Source organism: Aristolochia californica, unplaced genomic scaffold (assembly GCF_029961685.1).
Source record: "Aristolochia californica isolate CCGP_79_NKW_82.1479 unplaced genomic scaffold, dmAriCali1.0.hap1 SCAF_11, whole genome shotgun sequence".
In the NCBI taxonomy this organism is placed as follows: domain Eukaryota; kingdom Viridiplantae; phylum Streptophyta; class Magnoliopsida; order Piperales; family Aristolochiaceae; genus Aristolochia; species Aristolochia californica.
The window spans coordinates 8,128,519-8,150,728 of record NW_027181782.1 but is presented as its reverse complement, the minus strand read 5'-3'; the positions used below and the strand labels follow the sequence as shown (position 1 = coordinate 8,150,728).

At 38.6% G+C, this 22,210-nt stretch overlaps 2 protein-coding genes across 2 annotated transcripts; one reads left to right on the top strand and one right to left on the bottom strand.

Moving 5' to 3' along the window:
- Positions 1-8,265: 8,265 nt before the first annotated feature.
- On the top strand, positions 8,266-10,827 carry LOC137943565 (secreted RxLR effector protein 161-like). Its single transcript, XM_068789049.1, has 3 exons — positions 8,266-8,380; positions 8,480-8,538; positions 10,660-10,827. The coding sequence occupies exons 1-3, from the start codon at positions 8,266-8,268 to the stop codon at positions 10,825-10,827; spliced, it is 342 nt and encodes a 113-aa protein (XP_068645150.1).
- Positions 10,828-18,058: 7,231 nt separating this feature from the next.
- LOC137943563 (protein SENSITIVE TO PROTON RHIZOTOXICITY 2-like) lies at positions 18,059-19,185 on the bottom strand. The gene is made up of 2 exons (XM_068789048.1): positions 18,410-19,185; positions 18,059-18,371 (listed from the first exon to the last, which is right to left on the bottom strand). Exons 1-2 carry the CDS (start codon positions 19,183-19,185, stop codon positions 18,059-18,061), a joined length of 1,089 nt encoding a protein of 362 aa, XP_068645149.1.
- Between the last annotated feature and the right edge of the window lie 3,025 nt (positions 19,186-22,210).

Below are 22,210 nucleotides of genomic sequence, written 5' to 3'. Positions count from 1 at the left end.
TTCTAGTTTTGGATCGTTGGCATGCTTCTTAAGATTCCCGAATTAAGTTCAAGTTCATGACAAGAAATTATATAAACTGAAAGCTTCTCGCAATCTGAACACTAAGAAACAAAGAAGAAGAGAAAAAAGAGTAGGGAAGGCCAAGATGGGTAAAGCTGGTGCCGGAATGCTTGCCGCCTTGTTGATTGTCATGCTTGTGATTGCAGCAGCAAGTAATCACAACTCCCTCTTTAATCTTTCATTTTCATTAGCAACTGATACCTGATTTCTGGGTTTCGAGTTTCCTCATCGAAGTTGGTTTCTTGTTTTCCTGAATCTTATTTATTTCTATTAATTTGTTGCAGGAAACGACACCGTCAATGATGATGGTTCAAAATGCTGCGCAGATCATCATATGCCAAATTGCCAGGACTCGCAGTGCATAAACTATTGTTCTCCATGCCGTGATTATAACAGCAGCACATGCAAAACCATGGGAGGACTCCATTACTGTCACTGCAAATGCTGAATTTTTACACCAATAACTTGAAGAGCCGTAGCAGTTTATTTTAAGGAAGAAATAAACACATGTTCTTCCATCGATGATCGATGATCAATGTGCTGGGCTATAAAAGAAAACTGTTTACTTTCTATTATATTTCAGAGAAATAAAAGATATCCAGTTTTACCGTTTTGGTTCAAAAGATCATTCTGCGGGCTCAGATGTTCAATTGGAGTCGGTCTTTCACCGCTACACTACTGTTTGATACTACTTCATAATGCCAATCTTCGCCTTTGAAATGAGTTCCATTAACGGAGCCATTACGCTAAGGGAGAATATGAGATGAATGATGTAAGAAGGGCAAAGCACTAGAGACCTTAAAATGACACCTAACATACACTCTATGTAAATAGAAGCACACATCTTTAGGGCTACTTCACAGAGTTAATATGCATGAATTCAAGTATCAAATAAAAAATAATAATAACAAGCTTACTGATAAAAAAAAAAAAAGTGAAGAGGCAAATATAACGCGGTTAGGGTACGATAATCCTGCTCTTTATTTAGTAGTAGTTTTTTTTTTTTTTGGTGTGTGTGTTGCAGTCATTATTAACTCATATGTTACAGAGATTACATCTATATTCACACCATGATGGAGTGAAAGAATATCATGAACTCCCAGCTTGTTGCAAATGGTGTATAAAATCTTTTTGTATAAAATGGCAGTCTTCCACATCTTCCAATACTCCCCCTCACGCTGGTGTTCTCTTCCATGAGGGTCAGCTGGCCAATTCAGGGGGAGTATAACATAGATGTAATAATAAACTCATCCATCATGGTGTTCCAATCTGGACACCAACTCTCACTGGTAGATATTTTTTATGGGGTATCAAGTTCCTCCATCACGGTGTCCCAACCGTTGATATTTTTAAGTTCCTCCATCATAGAATCCCAACCGTTGATATTTTTTATATTTTTGATGGAGTATTAAGTTCCTCCATTTTGGAATCCAAACCATTGATATTTTTTTATATTTTTGACAGGGTATTAAGTTCATCTGTCAAGGAATCCCAACCGTTGATATTTTTTATGGGGTATTAAGTTCCTCTGTCATGGAATTCCAACCGTTGATATTTTTTATATTTTTGACGGGGCATTAAATGATGGTATGAGACATGATATGTTGAAGACTCAATAGCTAACCGAGTCACCCAAAGGAGGCGCCAATGACTCACTGAGTTAATTACTTTTACTTTCATATTTTATATTATTTTTAAGTATATTTTTCATTAAGTATTTAAGGCTACATGCCGCATGGGCAGAATTGTAATTATGACTTTCTATGAACCACAAGAGGATAAAAATCCTCTCTTTCCATGAAGAACAAGAGGGTTCTCACCATCTCAGCTGAGACCAGCAAGGGGGGCCTTGAATCTTCCTTTTTCGAGTTCCATAAGAGGTTCCAAGACCTCTTACCGAAAGCAGCAGCACCTACCAGTGCTGAGTTCAATTTTCTCACTCTGGATTCACCACTCCCACGCCAAGTTACTTGATCCATGGCTAGGGACCATAACAGGCTACTGAGGCCACCTCTTCTTCAATAATAATGTCTCATCCACAGAGACATAATAGCTACAGCTGAATATAATACAACCATTTTCCAACACATATAACAAACTTTGTAAAATAATCCTATATAAAATATTTCTTCTTAGATGCACAAGCTTCATTTGTGCTCCCCCTTTTTTGAATATTTTGGTCACATAAAATTTATCCACAACATATGGAATAAAATACCTCTTTCTTGTATACTTCTCCCCCTCAAGTTGGGAGGTAATGGTATTGATCCCAGCTTGAACCAAATATCATAGATGTAGTTATAAGCCCAAATAATAGAGATGTATAAATAATAACTCCTGATATAGAAACTCAAAAAGTGACGCAAAACAATGGGTTTAAATTCGGATTTTTCAATGCAACAGATACTAGCATGACCTTTGATTCTTCTAATTAGAATATATCTTTCAATATAGATCAGATTGACACAAATTTTTTTCATTTTGAAACTAGACTTAAATACCTTTTATTAAAGTATAACTTCTCTTCATAAAATATAATTATCTGAAGAAAAATAATCTGATAGATTTTAGTCTCTATCATTTGGCCTAACTAAGTATGGTTTCTCCTTTTTTCTAGCATGACCGTTGACTCTTCCAAGATCATTATCTCCTTATAAAAACTCAGATCGAGAATTGGTTGAATAGGTAAGAAATAAACTTATAGATATTTCTTTTGATATATAATTATCCATATAAAGTCTCATTCTCGATAGCATAAAATACCTCAAAAATTAAAGTTTTCTGCTGCTGAATGAACCTTTTTTTCCATTTGATCTTCACTGTTTCAAATCTCAATTTCTCTTTGTAGATAACTTTGATTGATAATTGGTTGAATAGGTAAGAGAATAGACTTACAAATCTTTATTTTTATATATATTTCTCCATATAAAGTCTCGTTCTTGATAGCATAAAATATCTGGAAAGTTGAAGCTTTTGCTGCTACTCGAACCTCTTTTGCAATCTGACCTTTGCTCATTCAAATATCAATTTCTCTTTGTAGATAACTCCGATTGGAAAAAATCATTTTTTCTTGGAAAATATACTCAAATACATTTCCGTAAATATATATTTTGCAATATGAAACTCTCATTATAGAGGTTAAAAAGCCAAAGAAATCTATGGGTATAGGGATTGAAAAAAAATAACTACAAACCTAGACTTAGGGTTTAGGGTGTAGGATTTAGAGAAAAGGATCTCATTATCTTTGTGGGTTGACCAAGTCAAATCATAGAACCTACTCTGATACCATGTTGAATTTATGGAAAAGAGAAATACTTCATTGACTTATTATAATTAGAGTACATGAAGCTCTATTTATAATAGAGGAAGATAGTAGAGTCTAATTACAATAAAACTACCTTTGTCCCAATTACACCCAAACTCTAACACATAAAGATAAGTCCTAGCATAATTAAATAACTCAATATAAATAAAAGATAAACATAACTCAAACTAGAACTCTTCTAGGACGTGACTATAACATAAAGATGCATTTGTGAGTCCTTCTTGATCTTCCAACTTATGTCATAAGGATGTCAGCTCGTGGTAATCATGGTGGGTCCTACTTCTTATGGGCTTGGGCCCATCTTCCAACACTCTTAGATATGTGGGACTTCCTTGGTCATGTGGGCTGGACCCATATTCCAACACCAAAATCTCTCACTCATCTCTGTTACGATTTTTAATCTTTTGTTTGTTGCAGCTTTGAACTCTTTCCCCGCCAGTGAGACAACATAGTACACAACTATCCTTGACCAACACTACATTTTTTTTAGCTTCCATATTACAAAATTATTATCCCCTAATTGGGACATCTTAAATTTTGTTATCCTTTTCCCAACTATCAAATACAATCATGGAAAAATGAAAAGCTGTAAAACCCATTATACCCATTTTTAATAAAGAATATTCAATAGATAAATATGATAACAAAATAAAGGAAAGATAATGAGAAAATATAAAATAGAAGAAACTGTTAAGTTGTGGAGCCTAATCAATACCCTACACTGAGCCTAATATATTGTGGAACCCCCGCCGGGTCTATGATATATTTCATTAAGGGTAATCTGAGAATTTTACTCTTGTATTGCGGTTACCCTAATTTTCTCTTTATCATTGAGGGGCGTCGCTATTAGGGTTTTATCAACACTGAGAAGGAGTTAGAGTTGCTGCCCGGGAGAGATTAGAGAAGACACTTGTAAGTGTGTGCGATTTCTCTTGTAAACTATTTCATTTTTATAGTGGATTACTGCAGCAGCGAAAAATAGGACGTAGACCTGTATGAATCTTGTTGTATTTTTGTGCTTACTTTCCCTTTCTTTCGCGATTATTATTATTGCTCTCGTTAGTTTGGAATTAAGGCATCTAATTCCTAACAAGTTGTATCAAAGCTTTGGTTCGTGATTGAGAGCAATGGCTAGCAGAGAAGGATCGGCACTTGGAATCAACAAGTTCGATGGTTTGGATTTTTTATTTTGGAGGATACAGATCAAAGATTATTTGTACAGTAAAAAGTTGCATGGATCACTTCTGGATATGAAACCAGAAGGTATGAAAGATGATGAGTGGATTCTCCTTAATAGATAGGTGTTGGGAGTAGTCCAATTAACACTGTCGAAGAAAGTTGCTCACACCGTGGCATCGGAGAAAACCACAGTGAGAATTATGATAATTGTGCCTAACTTGTATGAGAAGCCTTCCATGAATAATAAGGTACATCCCATGAAAAAACTCTTCAATTTAAATATGATGGAAAATAAATCAATGGCATCGCATTTGAATAAGTTTAGCACAATTGTAAATCAATTGACCTCCGTTCAAATTAAATTTGATGATGATGTTCGTACTATAATTCTTTTGGCGTCTCTGCCAAATTGTTGGGAGGCTATGAGGGTTGCGGTCAGCAACTCTATAGGCAATGGGAAGTTGATCGTTAATGATGTTCAAGATATCATTCTTACAAAGGAAGTTTGTAGAAAGGACTCAGGAGAATCGTCGACATCTAATTCTGCCCTAAGTGTCGATACTAGGGGTAGGAACTTCGAGAGGAATTCCAACATGAGCAATGGTAGAGGGAAGTCAAGGAATGGAATAAGCAAGTCCAAATTCGAAAGGAATGTGGAGTGCTGGAATTGTGGCAAGTCTATTCACATAAAGAAGAATTGTAGAGCACAGAAGAAGGATGAAAAGAAAACCGATGTTGCAAATACGGTGATTAAAGAAGTACAAGATGCTTTACTCTTGTCAGTTGATAGCCCTATTGATTCTTGGGTGTTAGATTCAAGGGATTCTTTTCACACCACTGCGCACCGTGACATCATGGAGAATTATGTTGTTGGAGATCACAAGAAGGTGTATCTTGCTGAAGAAGAACCTTTGCATATTGTCGGTATTGGCGATGTCAGTTTGAGGATATCAAATGGGTTGGTGTGGAAATTCATAAGGTGAGACATGTGCCAAAAATTATGCGTAATCTGATCTCAGTAGAGCAACTTGATGATAAAGGTCATAATGTGACTTTTAATGGTCTTGCATGGAAAGTCACTAAGGGAGTCATGGTTGTTGCACGAGGAGTTAAATTTGGAACTGTTTACATCATTGTTGTAGTTGTTGATGCTATTACTAATTCGAACTTTTGGCATTATAGGCTCGGTCACATGAGTGAGAAGGGAATGAAAGTGCGTCAATCCAAAGGGAAGCTACCATGGTTGAAAACTATAAAAAATAGTTTGTGTGAAGGCTATATTTTCGGTAAGCCAAAAAGGGTTAGAGTTTCAAAGATTGGAAAGGAGCAAAAGACAACAAAATTGGAGATTGTTCAAAAATATGTGTGAGGGCCTTCAACTATTACTTCCCTTGGTGTTTCTAACTACTTTGTCACATTTATAGATGATGCAAGCAAAAAGGTATGGGTATATTTCCTAAAAAAAAATTGATGTCTTTGATATTTAAAAGATGGAGAGCAATGGTTGAAAATGAGACAAATTTGAAGGTGAATTGTTTGCAGTTAGATAATGGGAGAGAATACATAGATGATAATTTCAAGAAGTATTGTGTTGATAATGGAATCAAGACGTAGAAGACCATTCCTAGAAAACCTCAACAGAATGGTGTGGCTGAGAGGATAAACATAACTTTGAACGAGCATGCTAGGAGCATAAGATTACTTGCAGGATTGCCAAAGATGTTCTAGTTTGAGGCTATTAGTACCACTTCCTATTTGAACAACAGAGGTCCCTCAACACCATTGGATTGCAAAATACCAAAAGAGGTCTGGAGCGACAAAGAGATAAACCTTTCTTTCTTGAAAGTTTTTGGTTGTGTTTCTTATATTCATATTGATTCTACTGTTAGAAATAAAATTGATGCTAAATCTAATATATGTTTCTTTATTGGATATGGTGGAACCGAGTTTGGTTATCGCTTCTGGGATGACCAAAGTCATAAGGTTATCAAGAGCAAGGATGTGATCTTCAATGAATGTGTCATGTATAAAGACAGGTTCAGAACAGAGTCTGAGAGCACAAGTGATGAAGCCAAGAAGTTTGAAATGATTCAGTTAACAGATATTCTAGTTATTGAGCTGGATACTATCACTCAAAAAGACTAGGAAAACATACTCCCAGAAATAAATCAGGACATTCCTGTGACTAAACTCAGGAGATCTGCCAGAACTAGTAGACTACCACAGAGGTACTCCCCTGCATCGAATTATATTTTATTTCCTGATAAAGGTGAACTAGAGAGTTATGAGGAAGTCATGCAAGTTGATGAATCAACCAAGTGGGAGTTGGCCATGAATGACAAGATGGATTCACTGTTATCTAATCAGACATGGCAGTTGGCCGAGTTACCAAAAGGGAAGAAGGCCTTTCAAAATAAGTGGGTGTACCGAACAAAAGACGAGCATGATGGCAGCAAGTAGTACAAGGCACAACTGGTGGTAAATGTTGAATTTAGGATCCCTTTTCCAATAATCCAAGCAAGGGAAGAGAGAAAGAAAAAAGGAGAAAAGGGGAAGAAGGCTCTCGGTTAGAGAGAAGAAGAGAAGATGAACAAGGTGTGCGCCAAGCAAAGAGAGAGAGAGATTTACTCAAGAGAAAATTATAGAACTTTAATAATTCCGAATTACAACACCTTTATTTATAGTAGAGGAAGTGATAGGGTCCTTATACAATTAACCTTTAAATCTCCTAATTACATTCCAACTCTAACTCTCTAAGATAAGTCTATCATGAAAGGATAACATAATCTAATAGAGTTCTAATATAAGTTGAACTATAACTCTTCTTCAAAAATGTGGAAATAAGGGAGGAGGCCAGCTCGTGGCCTTATCCTTGTGGGTCCCATGTGATCTTCCAGCTCGTGGTATCTTTGTGGGTCCCACTTGATCTTCAAGTCTTCTAACTCATTTCATCTTGGGCTTCTTATCTTCTTAATTCATGCTAGCTTGGGTGAGGACTCTTCTTGGCATCCCATGTCCTCATGGTGGGTCCCACCAGCTCGCGCACCATGGTGGTTCCCACATTGTAATAGTAAAAGGCTTTCAAAAAAAAGGCCTTGACTATACTAAGATTTTCTCTCCAGTAGTGAAATTGACTACTATTAAAACAGTTTTTGGACTAGTGGCAAATGAAGAGTTGCACTTAGAGAAGTTGGATATAAAGACGACCTTTCTTCATGGTGATTTGGAGGAAGAAATTTACATGATGTAGCCACAGGGTTTCAAAGCACAAAGAAATGAGAAAATAGTGTGCAACAAACTCCAAAATAGTGATATAAGAAGTTTGACACCTTTATGAGTAGTAATGGTTTCTTGAGGTGCCAGATAGATCACTGTTGTTAATTGAAGAAGTTTGATGACTCCTATAACATTCTATTGCTATATGTTGATGACATGTTGATAGCAGGTGTTTGAAAACAGGAATAGAAAAGTTGAAAAGGGAGTTGTCCAAGAAGTTTGCAATAAATTATTTGGGTGTTGCAAAAAAATCCTGGGATGAGGATTATTAGGGACATTGATGTCTTGAAACTATCACAAGAAGAATATGTGAAGAAGGTGTTGAACATATTCAACATGAATGATGCAAAACTAGTAAGTACTCCTTTGGCTAGTCACTTTAGGCTAAGGAGCAGTCACCTTCTACAGAGCAGGAGCAAGCCAAAATGGATAATGTGCCTTATGTTTCTACTATTGGTAGTCTCATGTATGAAATGGTGTGTACTAGACCAGACATAGCTCATGCAGTGGGAGTTGTAAGCAAATATATGAGTAATCTAGGTAAGCAACATTGGGAAGCAGTGAAGTCGATTCTCAGGTATTTGAGAGACACTGCAGACTCAACCTTATGTTTTTGAAAGTTAGACTTGGGATTACAAGGTTATTTAGATGCTGATATAGCTGGAGACATTGATGGCAAGAAGATTACCACTGGATATGTATGCACTTTGGGTGGTACATCATTTAGTTGAGTCTCTAAGTTGCAGAAGATAATTGTTCTTTCCACTACTGAGGCAGAATATGTTGTTGTGATTGAAGCCAGCAAAGAGATGGTATGGTTGCAGTCTTTCTAGGAAGAACTACGTTTCAAGCATGGGAAGAATATGTTGTATTGTGACAATAAGAGTGCTATTCATTTACCAAAGAATCTCATTTATCATGCCGGAACAAAGCATATATACGTGCATTACCACTTCATCAGATCAGCTCTGGAGGATGGAATCTTAGCACTTGAGAAGATTCAAGGAAGTCAGAATCTGGCAAATATGTTGACAAAGACTATTACGATTGAGAAAATGAAGTTGTGTACAACTTCAGTTGGACTTCTCTCTGAGGATTGAGAAGTTGTTGCCACTGTAGAGGAGATATTGATGATGGATTAGTCTCCTAGTGGGAGATTGTTAAGTTGTGGAGCCTAATCAATGCCCTACACTGAGCCTAATATATTGTGGAGCCCCCGCCCGGTCTATGATATATTAATTGTTGTTTCATTAAGGGTAGTTTGGGAATTTTAGTCTTGCATCGCGGTTGCCATAATTTTCTCTTTATAATTGAGGGGCTCCGCTATTAGGGTTTTATCATCATCGAGGAGTTGGAGTTGCAGCCCGAAAGACATTAAAGAAAACACTTGTAAGTGTGTGAAATTTTTCTTTCAAACTATTTCATCTTTATAGTGGATTACTGCAGCGACGGAAGACAGAACGTAGTCTCACCTTAAGGTGAACCTGTATAAATCTTGTTGTATTTTTGTGCTTGTTTTCCTTTTCTTCTGGTATTATGATTATTGCTCTCATTAGTTTGGAATTAGAGCATATAAATCCTAATAGAAAGATAAATAGAATTATTTGATCCAACAAATATTACATTTAAGGAAATTCTCAAAAGAAATCATCTTTCTTAGAAGAAGACTATGTCTTCACCATACAAGGAAAATAAGATTCATGATATGAAACTTTCTTATGACCTTGTTTGCACCCATTGTTAGAAGTAGTTGATCCAATTGAAATTTTATTATTTTATATATAATAGTAGAATAGGGAATTCAGGTGCAAAATTGTACAAGGAGTAATTACTCAAATTTTAATGTATTTTTCATTACTTAATCAAATAAGGGGTATTAGGGTGTAATTAAGTAGAAGTTAGGATTTGGTTTCACATGTTTGGGAGCTACCCTGCCTTGCCTTGGGAGAAGTTATTTAAAGTATACTTAAGGAGCTAAAGCAAACATGTAAAGGAAGGTCAAAAACCCTAAAGAATTTTTTTTGATATTTTTTCCTCACCAAATTTGTTGCTCTCCCTCTCTCTTTTTTTTATTTCTTCCCTTTTGCATCAAAATACCAAATTCTTTTCTTCTTATTGCAAAGTTCAAAAACTGTGCTATTAGAACAGGTCAATTCGAGGGATAAAGGGAATATTAGATAAATATTTTTGCATTATGTTGAGGATTTTTTACCCTAGTGAGTTCTTTCACTATTTCTATTTTTATATTACAAAATATATCTTCATAATTTTTTGTATTTTATTATATAATTTATTTATTTTTTATACAAATTATATTTATATTAAATAGGGAAATATCAATTTTAAAAAACTTAAAAACATTCCTAGTGAAATTCAATTTTTCGTTTTGGGAAAACAATGTTGCCCTCTACCAACGAGTTTGGAAATTCGCTGGCAGAAGTTCTTCTAGAAAAATGCGCAAGCGACTTTTGTGAATAATTATTTTCTAGTTCTCCTAAATATTTGGTACTTCCACCAGTAAAAAAATCACTAGGAGAAGTCCATTTTCTTGTAGTGTGTTACCCTATGCTTACCACCATCAAACCAAATCAATCTCTCACATTAACACCCATATCAAATCCCATGCTAGCCAAGCCTAAATCCATGTCCGTTTACTGGTTAGTTCTGTTGAGCACGGTGGAGTCTGGTCCACACGTGCGAGCAGGACATGAAGGGCATTTGTGATTTCATTTTGCCCTTTGGCGTGGGCTACACTCAAGGGAGAATTAAATCTCCTTCTATCTGATTTGATTTTTTGTGTCCGTCTTCGGAACTTACAGAGAGAGAGCGAAAAATCAGAGTGTGTGAACAGCGAAGCTTGGGACTTCGACTCCGTTGCTGAAACAGAAACCCTCGCCATTGTTGTGCATCATCATCGCCGGAAGAGCGAGGTCGACGCTGTTGCTGCCCAGAAATACCAGCTCGGGTCCATTCTCGCCGTTGCCTGAAGAGAGGCTGTTGTGCCTCGCCGTTGCCTGAAGAGAAGTTGTTGTGCCTCGCCTTTTCCTGAAGAGAGGCTGTTGTGCCCCGTCGTTGCCGGAAGAGAGGCTGTTGTGCCTCATCGTTGCTGGAAGAGAGGTTGTTGTGCCTCGCCGTTGCCAGACAAGAGAAGGTTGAGAAAGGCGACTCTGTTTGAATAGAGAAGGGCGACGCGTTGTGTCTTGCTATGAGAAGACACAGAGAGAGACTCTCTTGGGACGATGTATTTGCGTCGTTATGATTTCTTTGTGGAAATCAGGTACTATTGTATTGTGATCAATTGATTTGAAATAAAATCCTCTGCAGATCCGTGGACATAGGCAATTTTTCAAACCACGTAAAATCTTTGTGTTGTGTGATTACTTGTCTCATTATTGTCATCAGTTTTTCATAACAACTGGTATCAGAGCTCAAGCTTGGGTTTGAGGGAAAAAACGATGGCTAGAGACGAAGTGAAGGTATCGGGGATCAAGAAGTTCGATGGCAAGGACTTTGGATACTGGAGGATGAAGATAGAGGACTACCTCTATGGGAGGAAACTCCATCTTCCACTGTTGGGGAAGAAACCAAAAAAATGGAGGAAGCCGATTGGAATCTGTTGGATCGACAGGTTTTGGGGATTATTCGGCTAACCCTGTCGAGATCCGTTGCACACAATGTCAGCAAGGTGAAGATGATTGCGGGTTTCATAGAGGCTATGTCAGGTATGTACGAAAAGCCTTCATCGAATAACAAAGTTGATTTTGTGAAAAAGTTATTCAATTTGAAGATGGTAGAAGGTACATCTGTTGTACAACGTCTGAATGCTTTTAATACTATCACAAATCAATTGTCGTCTGTTGAAATTAAATTTGATGATGAGATACGTGCACTGATACTATTGGCTTCATTGCCAAATAGTTGGGAAGCCATGAGAAAGGTTGTCAGTAATTCTGTCGGTAAATCAAAGTTGAAATATGATGATATTCGTGATTTGATTTTGGCTGAGGAGGTGAGCAGGAGGTTTTCAAGCGAGACTTCGGGTTCGAGTTCCGCATTGAATGTTTATTCTCGGGGGAGATCACATAGCAGAAACTCAAACAAAGGCAGATCAAAATCAAAGAGCAGGGGCAAGAGCAGGGGCAAGAGCAAGTCAAGGCCTGGTCAGCAGGCAACTTGCTGGAATTGTGGCAAAGCTGGCCACCTGAAGAGGAACTGTAAAAGCCCTAAAAAGACCGAGAATGATAGTGCTAATGTAGTAACTGAAGAAGTATAGGATGCACTATTGCTTGCAGTTCATAGTCCAGTTGATGATTGGATATTGGATTCAGGGGCTTCCTTCCATACATCTTACCTTCGGGAGATAATGCAAAACTATGTTGCAGGTAACTTTGGGAAGGTGTACCTAGCTGATGGAGAGGCTTTGAACTTGGTGGGGATGGGAGACATTGACATTACACTCCCCAACAAGAACATATGGACCTTGCAAAAGGTCAGACACATTTCTGAGTTGAAGAAGAACCTCATTTATGTTGGGCAGCTTGATGATTGTGGTCATTCAGTGGTGTTCTCAGATAGCACCTGGAAAGTCACCAAAAGGGCATTGGTATTGGCTCGGGGTAAGAAAATCGGTAGATTCTATTCGACTACTGGTTTGATTAACACTATTGCTACTATTGTTGCAGAAAGCACAACAGATTTGTGGCATTGCAGGCTTGGCCATATGAGTCAGAGGGGCATGACAAAACTGTTGTCCAGAGGCAAGCTACCAGAACTAAAATCAGTTGATCTCAATATGTGTGAGAGTTGCATTATGGGAAAACAGAAGAAGGTCATTTTCTTGAAGAGTGGCAAAACACTGAAGAAAGGAAAACTGGACCTTGTGCACACAGATGTCTGGGGACCGTCCCCAGTGGCATCCCTTGGAGGTTCTCATTACTATGTCACGTTCATTGATGATCACAGTAGGAAGGTATGGGTCTATTTTTTGAAGCATAAATCTGATGTATTCAATGTGTTCAAAATCTGGAAGGCCATGGTTGAGACAGAGACAGGCTTGAAACTAAAATGTTTGAGGTCTGATAATGGTGATGAGTATATTGATGGCGGGTTCAAGGAATATTGTGCAGCTCTGGGTATCAGAATGGAGAAGACCATCCCTGGGACACCACAACAAAATGGAGTTGCAGAACGTATGAACAGAACCATCAATGAGCATGCTAGAAGCATGAGATTGTACGTTGGATTACTACTTACTTTCTGGGCAGATACAGTCAGTACTGCAGTTTACTTGATCAACAGAGTACCATTAGTTCCGTTGGATTTTGGATTGCCAGAGGAGGCCTGGAGCGGGAAAGAGGTCAAATTTTCTCATCTTAAACTTTTTGGTTGTCTTTCTTATGTTCTTGTTGATTATGATGCTCGTAGTAAAATTGAGGCCAAGTCAAAGAAATGTTGTTTCATTGGCTATGGAGACGAGGCATTTGGCTATCGTTTCTGGGATGATCAGGGTCGGAAGATTATAAGAAGCAGAAATGTGATTTTCAATGAGAAAATTGTATACAAGGACAAGTCCAGTACAGTTGTTGAAGCAGTTCCTCAGGAGTCCGAGTTCGTGAGATTGGATGACCTACCAAAGGCCACAGTGCAGTGCAGAGATGCGAGTGACGGGGAGAGTGGGTCCAATGCGTCCATTCTTATTATTCCGCAGTCTGATCCAGAGCCATCAACTCCTGTAGTTGTAGTTTGCAGGTCAGTCAGGACTATTCGGCCTCCACAACATTTCTCACCTATTTTGATTTATATTCTACTGACAGATGGTGGAGAACTGCAGAGTTATGAAGAAACCTTGCAAGATGAAAATTCTAGCAAGTGGGAGTTGGCAATGAAGGAAGAGATGGATTCCTTGTTAGAGAATCAAACATGGGAGTTGACTGAACTTCCACCAGGGAAGAAGGCATTGCACAATCGAGTGAAAATTGAGTATGATGGCAGTAAGAGGTACAAGGCTAGACTTGTTGTAAAGGGCTTTTAGTAGAAGCAGGGTATTGATTACTCTGAAATTTTCTCTCTTGTTGTGAAGATTACAACCATCAGGTTAGTACTGTCCATGGTTGCTACTGAAGATTTATTTCTTGAGCAGTTAGAGGTGAAGACAGCCTTTCTTCATGGAGACCTTGAAGAAGACATCTTTATGCACCAACCTGAGGGTTTGCAGTATAGGGAAAGGAAGGTTCAGTTTGCAGACCGACGAAGAGCTTGTATGGCCTGAAGCAAGCTCCTAGACAATGGTACAAGAAATTTGACAGCTTTATGTGCAGTGCTGGGTACGTCAGATGTTAGGCAGATCATTGTTTCTATGTCAGGTATTTTGAGAATTCTTACATCATTCTGTTACTGTATGTGGATGACATGCTTATTGCAGGGGCTAGTATTGATGAGATCAATAATCTGAAGAAGCATATGTCAGAGGACTTTGCAATGAAGGATTTGGGAGCTATGAAGCAAATCCTTGGTATGAGAATTGTTAGAGACAGAATTAGAGGCACGTTGAGACTCTCGCAGGCTGAGTATGTGAAAAAGGTACTCAGCAGGTTCAATATGGATAAGGCCAAACTAGTTGGCACACCCTTGGGCAATCACTTCAGACTCAGCAAGGATCAGTCACCTAAGTCAGAGGAGGAACTAGATTACATGAGTAAGGTTCCTTATGCCTCAACCATTGGTTCACTTATGTATGCTATGGTTTGCACTAGACTGGATATTGCCCATTCAGTGGGAGTTGTGAGTAGACACATGAGTAACCCAAGAAAACAACATTGGGAAGTTGTGAAGTGGATTATGAGGTACTTAAAAGGCTCCTCAGATACGTGCTTGTGTTTCTCAGGAAAGAGCTTAGAGGTGAGGGGCTATGTTGATGTTGATCTAGCTGGAGATATTGATAGCAGAAAAGTACCACAGGTTTTGTTTACAATCTGGGTGGTACTGCAGTTTCATGGGGTTCAAATCTACAAAAAACTGTTTCTTCGTCTACCACAAAAGTTGAGTACATTGCAGTATTAGAAGCTACAAATGAGGTGATCTGGCTACAGGGCTTCTTGGAGGAATTGGGTAAGAAGAATCAGAAGGGCACTCTCTACAGTGATAGTCAGAGTGTCATATTCCTTGCCAAGAACCCAACACTTCATTCCAGAACAAAGCACATTCAAATCAGGTATCATTTTATACGATCATTGTTAGATGATGGACTGTTGGTACTTGAGAAAATTTGTGGAAGTAAGAACCCTGCTGATATGTTGACAAAGGGTGTTACACTTGAGAAACTGAAGTTGTGTACAACTTCAGTTGGTCTTCTAGCATGAAGACAGGAGCAGTGAGTTGCAGAGGTAGTGGATATCATGTTTGAGGAAGAGGGTGACACAGTGGGTGTACCAGTCTCCAAGTGGGAGAATTGTTGAGCACAGTGGAGTCTGGTCCACACGTGCGAGCAGGACATGAAGAGCATTTGTGATTTCATTTTGCCCTTTGGCGTGGGCTACACTCAAGGGAAAATTAAATCTCCCTCAGTCTGATTTGATTTTCTGTGTCTGTCTTTGGAACTTACAGAGAATGAGCAAAAAATAAGAGTGTGCGAATAGCGAAGCTCGGGACTTCGACTCCGTTGTTGGATCAGAAACCCTCGCCGTTGTTGTGCCTCATCGTCGCCGAAAGAGTGAGGTCGACGTTGTTGCAGCCCAGAAACAGCAGCTCGGGTCCATTCTCGTCGTTGCCTGAAGAGAGGTTGTTGTGCCTCGTCGTTGCCTAAAGAGAAGCTATTGTGCCTCGCCATTGCCTGAAGAGAGGCTGTTGTGTCTCGTCGGTGCCGGAAGAGAGGCTATTGTGCCTCGCCATTGCCGGACAAGAGAAGGCTGAGAAAGGCGACTCTGTTTGAACAGAGAAGGGTGACGCATTGTGTCCTACTATGAGAAGACAAAGAGAGACTCTCTTGGGACGTTGTATTTGTGTCGTTGTGATTTCTTTGTGGAAATCAGGTACTATTTTATTGTGATCAATTGATTTGAAATAAAATCCTCTGCAGCTCCGTGGACGTAGGCAATTTGCCGAACCACGTAAAATCTTTGTGCTATGTGATTACTTGTCTCGTTATTGTCATCGGTTTTTCATAACAAGTTCCACTATGAACCCCCACACCACCCAAGCTAGCTCTTTTACCTTTTATCTTGCCAACTCCCATGACATCTCCCAAACGACCCTTTCTTTTTTTTTTTTAACCACACCAAAGCCCAAAATTAGCTTTCACATTTATCTTTCTGTCATATTATGTCCCTCACCGAATTTTCCCACCATGCTTCCAACAATGACAATGGCCTTCCAACAGCAACAAGATGAAGTTTTTCATTGTTATGAAGTTATTTTTCCAAATCACCACTTTTTGAAGTATTGACTCCATAATGGAGATGATGATCATATTATTTAGAATGATAAAGGTTGATGCAAACAAAAATTACAGCCGAACATTAATGTCAAGGTTCTTCAAAGAGGGGAAGAATGTCAACAACCCATTGTCAGAAGTATAGTCAGCCCAATGGTATTTTAGTTATTTTATATATAAGGGTAGAGTAGAGAGTTTAGGTGTAAAAATGTACGAGTAACTACTACAAGTTTTGTATCATTTTCATTAATTAGTCATCTAATGGGCATTAAGAGGTAACAAAGTAGAAGTTAGTATCTGGTGTCACATGTTGGGGCCTGCCCTAGCCTGTCCTTGAGAGTCAGTTTATTGTAATATCTATTTAAGGAGCTGAAGTAAACTACTAAACGAAGTTAAAAAAAAACACTTAAGAAACTTGTTTTCTATTTTTTTTCTCCAAATTTATGATTTTTCCTCTCTCTTTCTTTCTCTCTTCCCTTTTGCATTAAAAAAGTTGAATTTTGCTCTTCTTGTAGCAAGGTTAATGTTGAATTTATGGAAAAGTAAAATACTTCATTGACATCAATAATTTGTTGTAATCAGAGTACATAAACCTCTATTTATAATTGAGGAAGGTAGTAGAGTCCAATAACAATAAAAATACCCTTGTCCCAATTACACCCAAACTCTAACACTTAAAGATAAGTCATAACATAATTAATAACTCAATATAGATAAAAGACAAACATAACTTAAACTAAAACTCTTCTTTGACGTGACCATAAGATAAGATACTTTTGTGAGTCTTTCTTGATCTTCCAACTGATGTGAAAAGGATGTCAGCTCATGGTAATCATTGTAGGTCCTACTTCTTATGGGTTTGGGCCCATCTTGTGGGTCTTCCTTGGTCGTGTGACCCATCTTATAATAATTTTAGATATGTGGGCCTTCCTTGGTCATGTGGGCTTGAGCTTATATTCCAACAGTTAATAACTGACCAACACGTAATATACATATGTCATCCTTCTTTCTTAGGTCTTGTTGAATTTAGGACCTCATGCTTAGAACCTCGAGCAAAATAAGAGATGAAGAAGAGAATGAGAAGAGAAGAAAATAAAAGAGAAGAGAAAAGAGAGCTCGAGTATAGAAGAGAGAAGAAGGAAATGGAAATAAAGCCTTTAGGCTAAGGAAGAGAGTCTTCCACGAATTGTGAGAAGAGAAAAGCTTGATTGAAATCCCTTTAACCAAGACCCCTATTTATACTTTTTTTTACATATTTAGGGAAACTCCTCAATCAATTAAGTTCCCTAATTACTTCAATCAAGGGAAGATTAATTACTTCAATTAAGGGAAGATTACAAAATCAAGGGAGAGAATCTTGCATCCTTATGAGATGATACCTCATGCCACACCTCAAGGACGTGTGGGCTGGCTCCTACCTTCTAACAAGTCTTTTTTCAAGAAATGATAGAAATCTATTTTCAGGTTAAACCTAATTTCAAGGGAGTGTTTCTAGGTAGGAGAGGTAGAAAACAGCTTCCCTATAAAGCCAAAGAGAAAGGCTCAGCCCCTCACTCTCTCTCCGAACTCACCCACCCAGCCTTGCCTAAAAGGACGAAACAAGACCTATAGGAGCAGTGATTCCACCATTGAAAGGACGACACAGTGACTACTATTAGGATTCTCATATTTCAAGTCGTATACGAGTTTCTAATCATAAACCACCTTATCCCATCTAATTAAAAGGAGAATCTTATTAATTACAGTGAACAACCCAAAGTACTCAACAAAAAAGAAAGCTTTTGATTGCCTTACCCTTGGTCCGGGAAGCAATTCGGTGCCGGAGAATGCCCCAGAAACAAAGCCACATGACCCATCAGCTTATCCCTCCTGGAGAAAGTAGTTCCACATGAACACTGCCACTTGAGATCACCACAATGCTTCTCATGGGTTCTGAGATCGGATAGGAGGGAGAATTGCTTGCGGTCGCACCTGTTGCAGACATACAACTTTGGGCAATGGCTTCTCTTGTAGTGATTCTTAACACATATCATGGATTTTAGTGGCTGAAATTTCGCATGCTTCTTGTTCCATTTGCAACCTTCTTGTGGACAAGAGTACTTCCTCGACGAGTTATCATACCCATGTACTCCTTATTATACTGCGCCGAGTTACTGCCACTGCTACTACCACCACCACCACTCTTTGCCGGATTGCTCAGAGCAGCGGAGGACTTGTACTCATCTCCGTGTGCTCTCATATGCATTCTTAGGTTTGCGTCTCGCTTGAAACCTTTGCCACAAACTTGACAATAGTGTGTGTACTTCGCCAACAAATCCGCGGCATCCACCTCTATGTTGTCACAATTTTCTGTTATAAAATTCTGGGAATCATTTTCGATTCTTACCTCATGTCGAAATCCCTCCTCTCTCATTTCATTGTTCCGATTAAGAATGTTAGCATCATGGAGTCCATCAATTGTTTCGGCATTAAAGAAGGGTCTATCAGCGGCTTCTCTTAGGTAGACACCATCAACTCCCTCTTCTCTTCTGGATCTTGATGCCCCAATGTTATTACAAGCTTCTCCATTGTGGGTGTTCTGAGTATCAAGGGTCATCTTCTGGCAAGTAAACATGATAGAGGACGCGATAACTACAATTTCTTGAAGAAGAGTGGCCATTGAAACTACTGCCATGGCTGCAGACTCCTGTGAACCTTGTTCAGGGAAGATCACTGCGTTGACCATGGATTGAACCTGTTGTACTTTCTCACTCAGCATTGAGAGGTTGCATATTAGTGAGGTTGGATGAGTTTCAAAGGTCGGAGTAGCATCGACAGCACCGGTTCCGGCAGCCGATGATGACAACATATTATCTATCACACCACAGACTTGAAAGCTCTGGGGGAAATTTCCGAGACTTGAACCAGCACCACCCATCATCTTCTCCACCTTCCTCTCTTCTTCTGCACTTTCTCTAACTTCTCAGCTATTCGCTTTCTCACTCTATTGGTGTCTTCTTCTTGCAGCATCACCAGGATGCGCGTCTTCAATCTCCGTCTTCTCTGCGGTGACATGATAACAAATAACACCAGTTTGTAAAGAAGATAACGAAGCCATAAGGTTTAAGTCAACTTGCATCTCGCTTGCATGTCCAGCCCACTCAAAGCCTCCCTCAAATCCTACCAATCCCATATCAGACGACCCTTTGATATAAAATACGGTCACGCAAACATTAAACTATTCCTAAACTAGAAACAGTCATTTACTTCTGTGCCTTAATATATTTGCCTAATTTCTTCAACTTTCACACCCTTCAATGACCAGCAGAGAAATTATGTAATTGGATACTACAAGTATGCTCACAACGCGACCCCTAATTCTTTATTACTTGAATACGTAGCTTGTTTAATTTGTGAGCTTCATCTTTCCAGGTCCCCTTCGGCTGTGATGCTTGGAGAATCAGTTCGTTGCGTCTCGTTTACCTTCCCAAATTAAAATACAAAGACACCTAATAAAGCTTTTCGGTCTTTCATTTTTAATGTGTCCCCCTATAACTTATGCGACAAATAATGAATTGTAGGTTTGGGTCCTGGTCGCATGGATCCCTGGTTTGTATATAGCCAGTGGTGTCCTCTCTTGTGTTCTATTCCTCAGCCTAAGCCTCAAAGGTGGAGGTACAATGTCAAGTTTTGCAATCTGGGGCTTTGTTCCTAAAACTACCTTCTGCTTCCTTTCCCTGGCCACGAAAGAAAAGAAAGGGAAGGGCATGAACAGCCTTAACAGCAGTATCAGACAACTGATCCCAATTTCTGTGTATCTATACTACAAGAAAAATTACTTCTATCAACAAGTATTTTTGTCTGAGAATTTGAATTCAGTAGAGGAAATATTTCTCCTAGTGAATTTCAGAATTCACTGGGAAAAATCAAACATTTCCCAATGAATTCTAAATTTTCTGAAAGAGAAGAATTTCTAATAGCCAATTTAAAAATTCGCTGGCAAAAGAAACTCATTGGAAACACTTTTACTCTCCTTTTTCCATTTTTTCCTTCCTCCTTTCTTTCCTTCTTCCTTCCTCTCCCTCTACTGCATTGGTGGATAAAGCTTCACTTTTGTTAGATTTAGGACCCATGATAGGTAATCGGCCAAGGGAGTGAGAGAGGAGAGAAAAAAGAAGGAGAGAATAAGAAAAGAAGAGGAAGAAGGAGAAGAAGAGAAGGACGACTAGGGAGATGGAGAGAGAGAGAGAGAGAGAGAGAGAGAGAGAGAGAGAGAGAGAGAGAGAAAGGGTTTGAGAGAAGAGAGTAAGGACAAATTTGAGAGAGAAGATGGGAGACTTAATAATCTACCCCTTGCCTTGAGCCTCTATTTATAGTTTATGAAGGAAGGTTACAATGACTACATTACCCTAAGGGCTACAAACTCTCAAAATAAAAAGACATAAATAGACACACATCATCTTCTCTAATTACACCATTGTGCCTTCCCTATGAAAATGATACTAATTTATACCCTTTGCCATCTCTTTGATGTGGGGAAGGTATTTACCTTAATGCCCCTTTGAGATATCTTCCAACAACTAGTCTATTGTTGTTAATGAGGTTTTTTCACTGTTTACATTTCGCATAGAATTTTTGTCGTCGGATTGGTGTTCCATAAAACTACTTCGTGATTGAAGAATGTTGCTTATTTGTTCTATTTAGGAAAAGAAGCTTTATGGATTCTATATGTTAAAAGACACTCACGTGTGTTGGGGTGGTATGGCTAGTAAATAAACATAACTTCCATAGAGATGGCGTAGAATTGTAATTATGCAAGTTCGTGTATATTATCTTATGTCTTTTTCCTATTAGATGGGCCCAAGCCCACACAAGTATGGAGAAGGTCCACACATCCAAGAGGTGGTATGATTGTAAATAAGATGGCATCTCATAAAGACGGCACAAGGGTGCAATTAGTCAAGGAGAACATGTCTACTTATGTCCTTTCTCATGCAAAGCTTGTTGCCCTAAGGGCATTATACATACTGTAACATCCTCTCAAAAATATAAATAGAGGCCTTTGGCTTGGAGTAGAGCATCAAGTCTCTCTCCCCTTCTCTCAATTTGTCCAAGCTTTCTTAGCCTAAAGGTTCTATCCCTTTTATGCCCTTCTCCCTTCTTTACTCGAGTTCTTCTTCTCTTCTTCTCTCCTTCTCTTCTCCTCTCCCTCTCTCCTTCTCTCCTTCTCTTCTTCTCTCTTTCACTTACTTTGATCGAGGTTCTAATCATGGAGTCCTAAATTCAACATGGTATCAGAGCATTGAATTTAGGATCCCCACATCAAGATGATGCTCTAAAGGTTCTATGATTAAAGTTACTCATGCAAGGCTTGGTGTGAAGCAAAATTGAAACTAGTTGAGATAAGTTTTTTTGTTCTTGTTATTATTATCTATTGATGGCTTCTTGATCTTGGTTTTTTTATTTTTAGAAGATGATTTAGAGATTGTTCTCTTCATACTATGAGAATATTTGGAATCATATATCTCAGTTTGGAAGAAGTTTGTGAAGGCTTGATTTTTTTCAGCCGGTTTGCAAGTTTTTGGCAGAAATCGGTTTATATCTAGATTTATTTATTTTTTGCTTGGAGAGTTACTACTCGTGCATGGAAATTTTGGAAGAACACTCTCTCGTGCTGCTTATGATCCAAGTTTGACATTTTTGTTGGTCTTAAGAAGATGATTATGTTGGATACTTCTTCCTCCCTCGATGCTTCTTTGGAAAGCTATTTTTTACGAGACTCTTGATTGTTTTGTTCCAAAGCCATGAGTTTTCTTGGAGTTTTTATTCTTCTTGCATAGATCCCCACGTGAAGCTAAGATTGGGGGATCAGTTTACAAAAAATAAGCAAAGAAAAAGGATTTCTAGAGGTTATCTTGGAAAGACCAAGGTGGCACCACTCTTTTTGAAGAAATTTTCTCCTC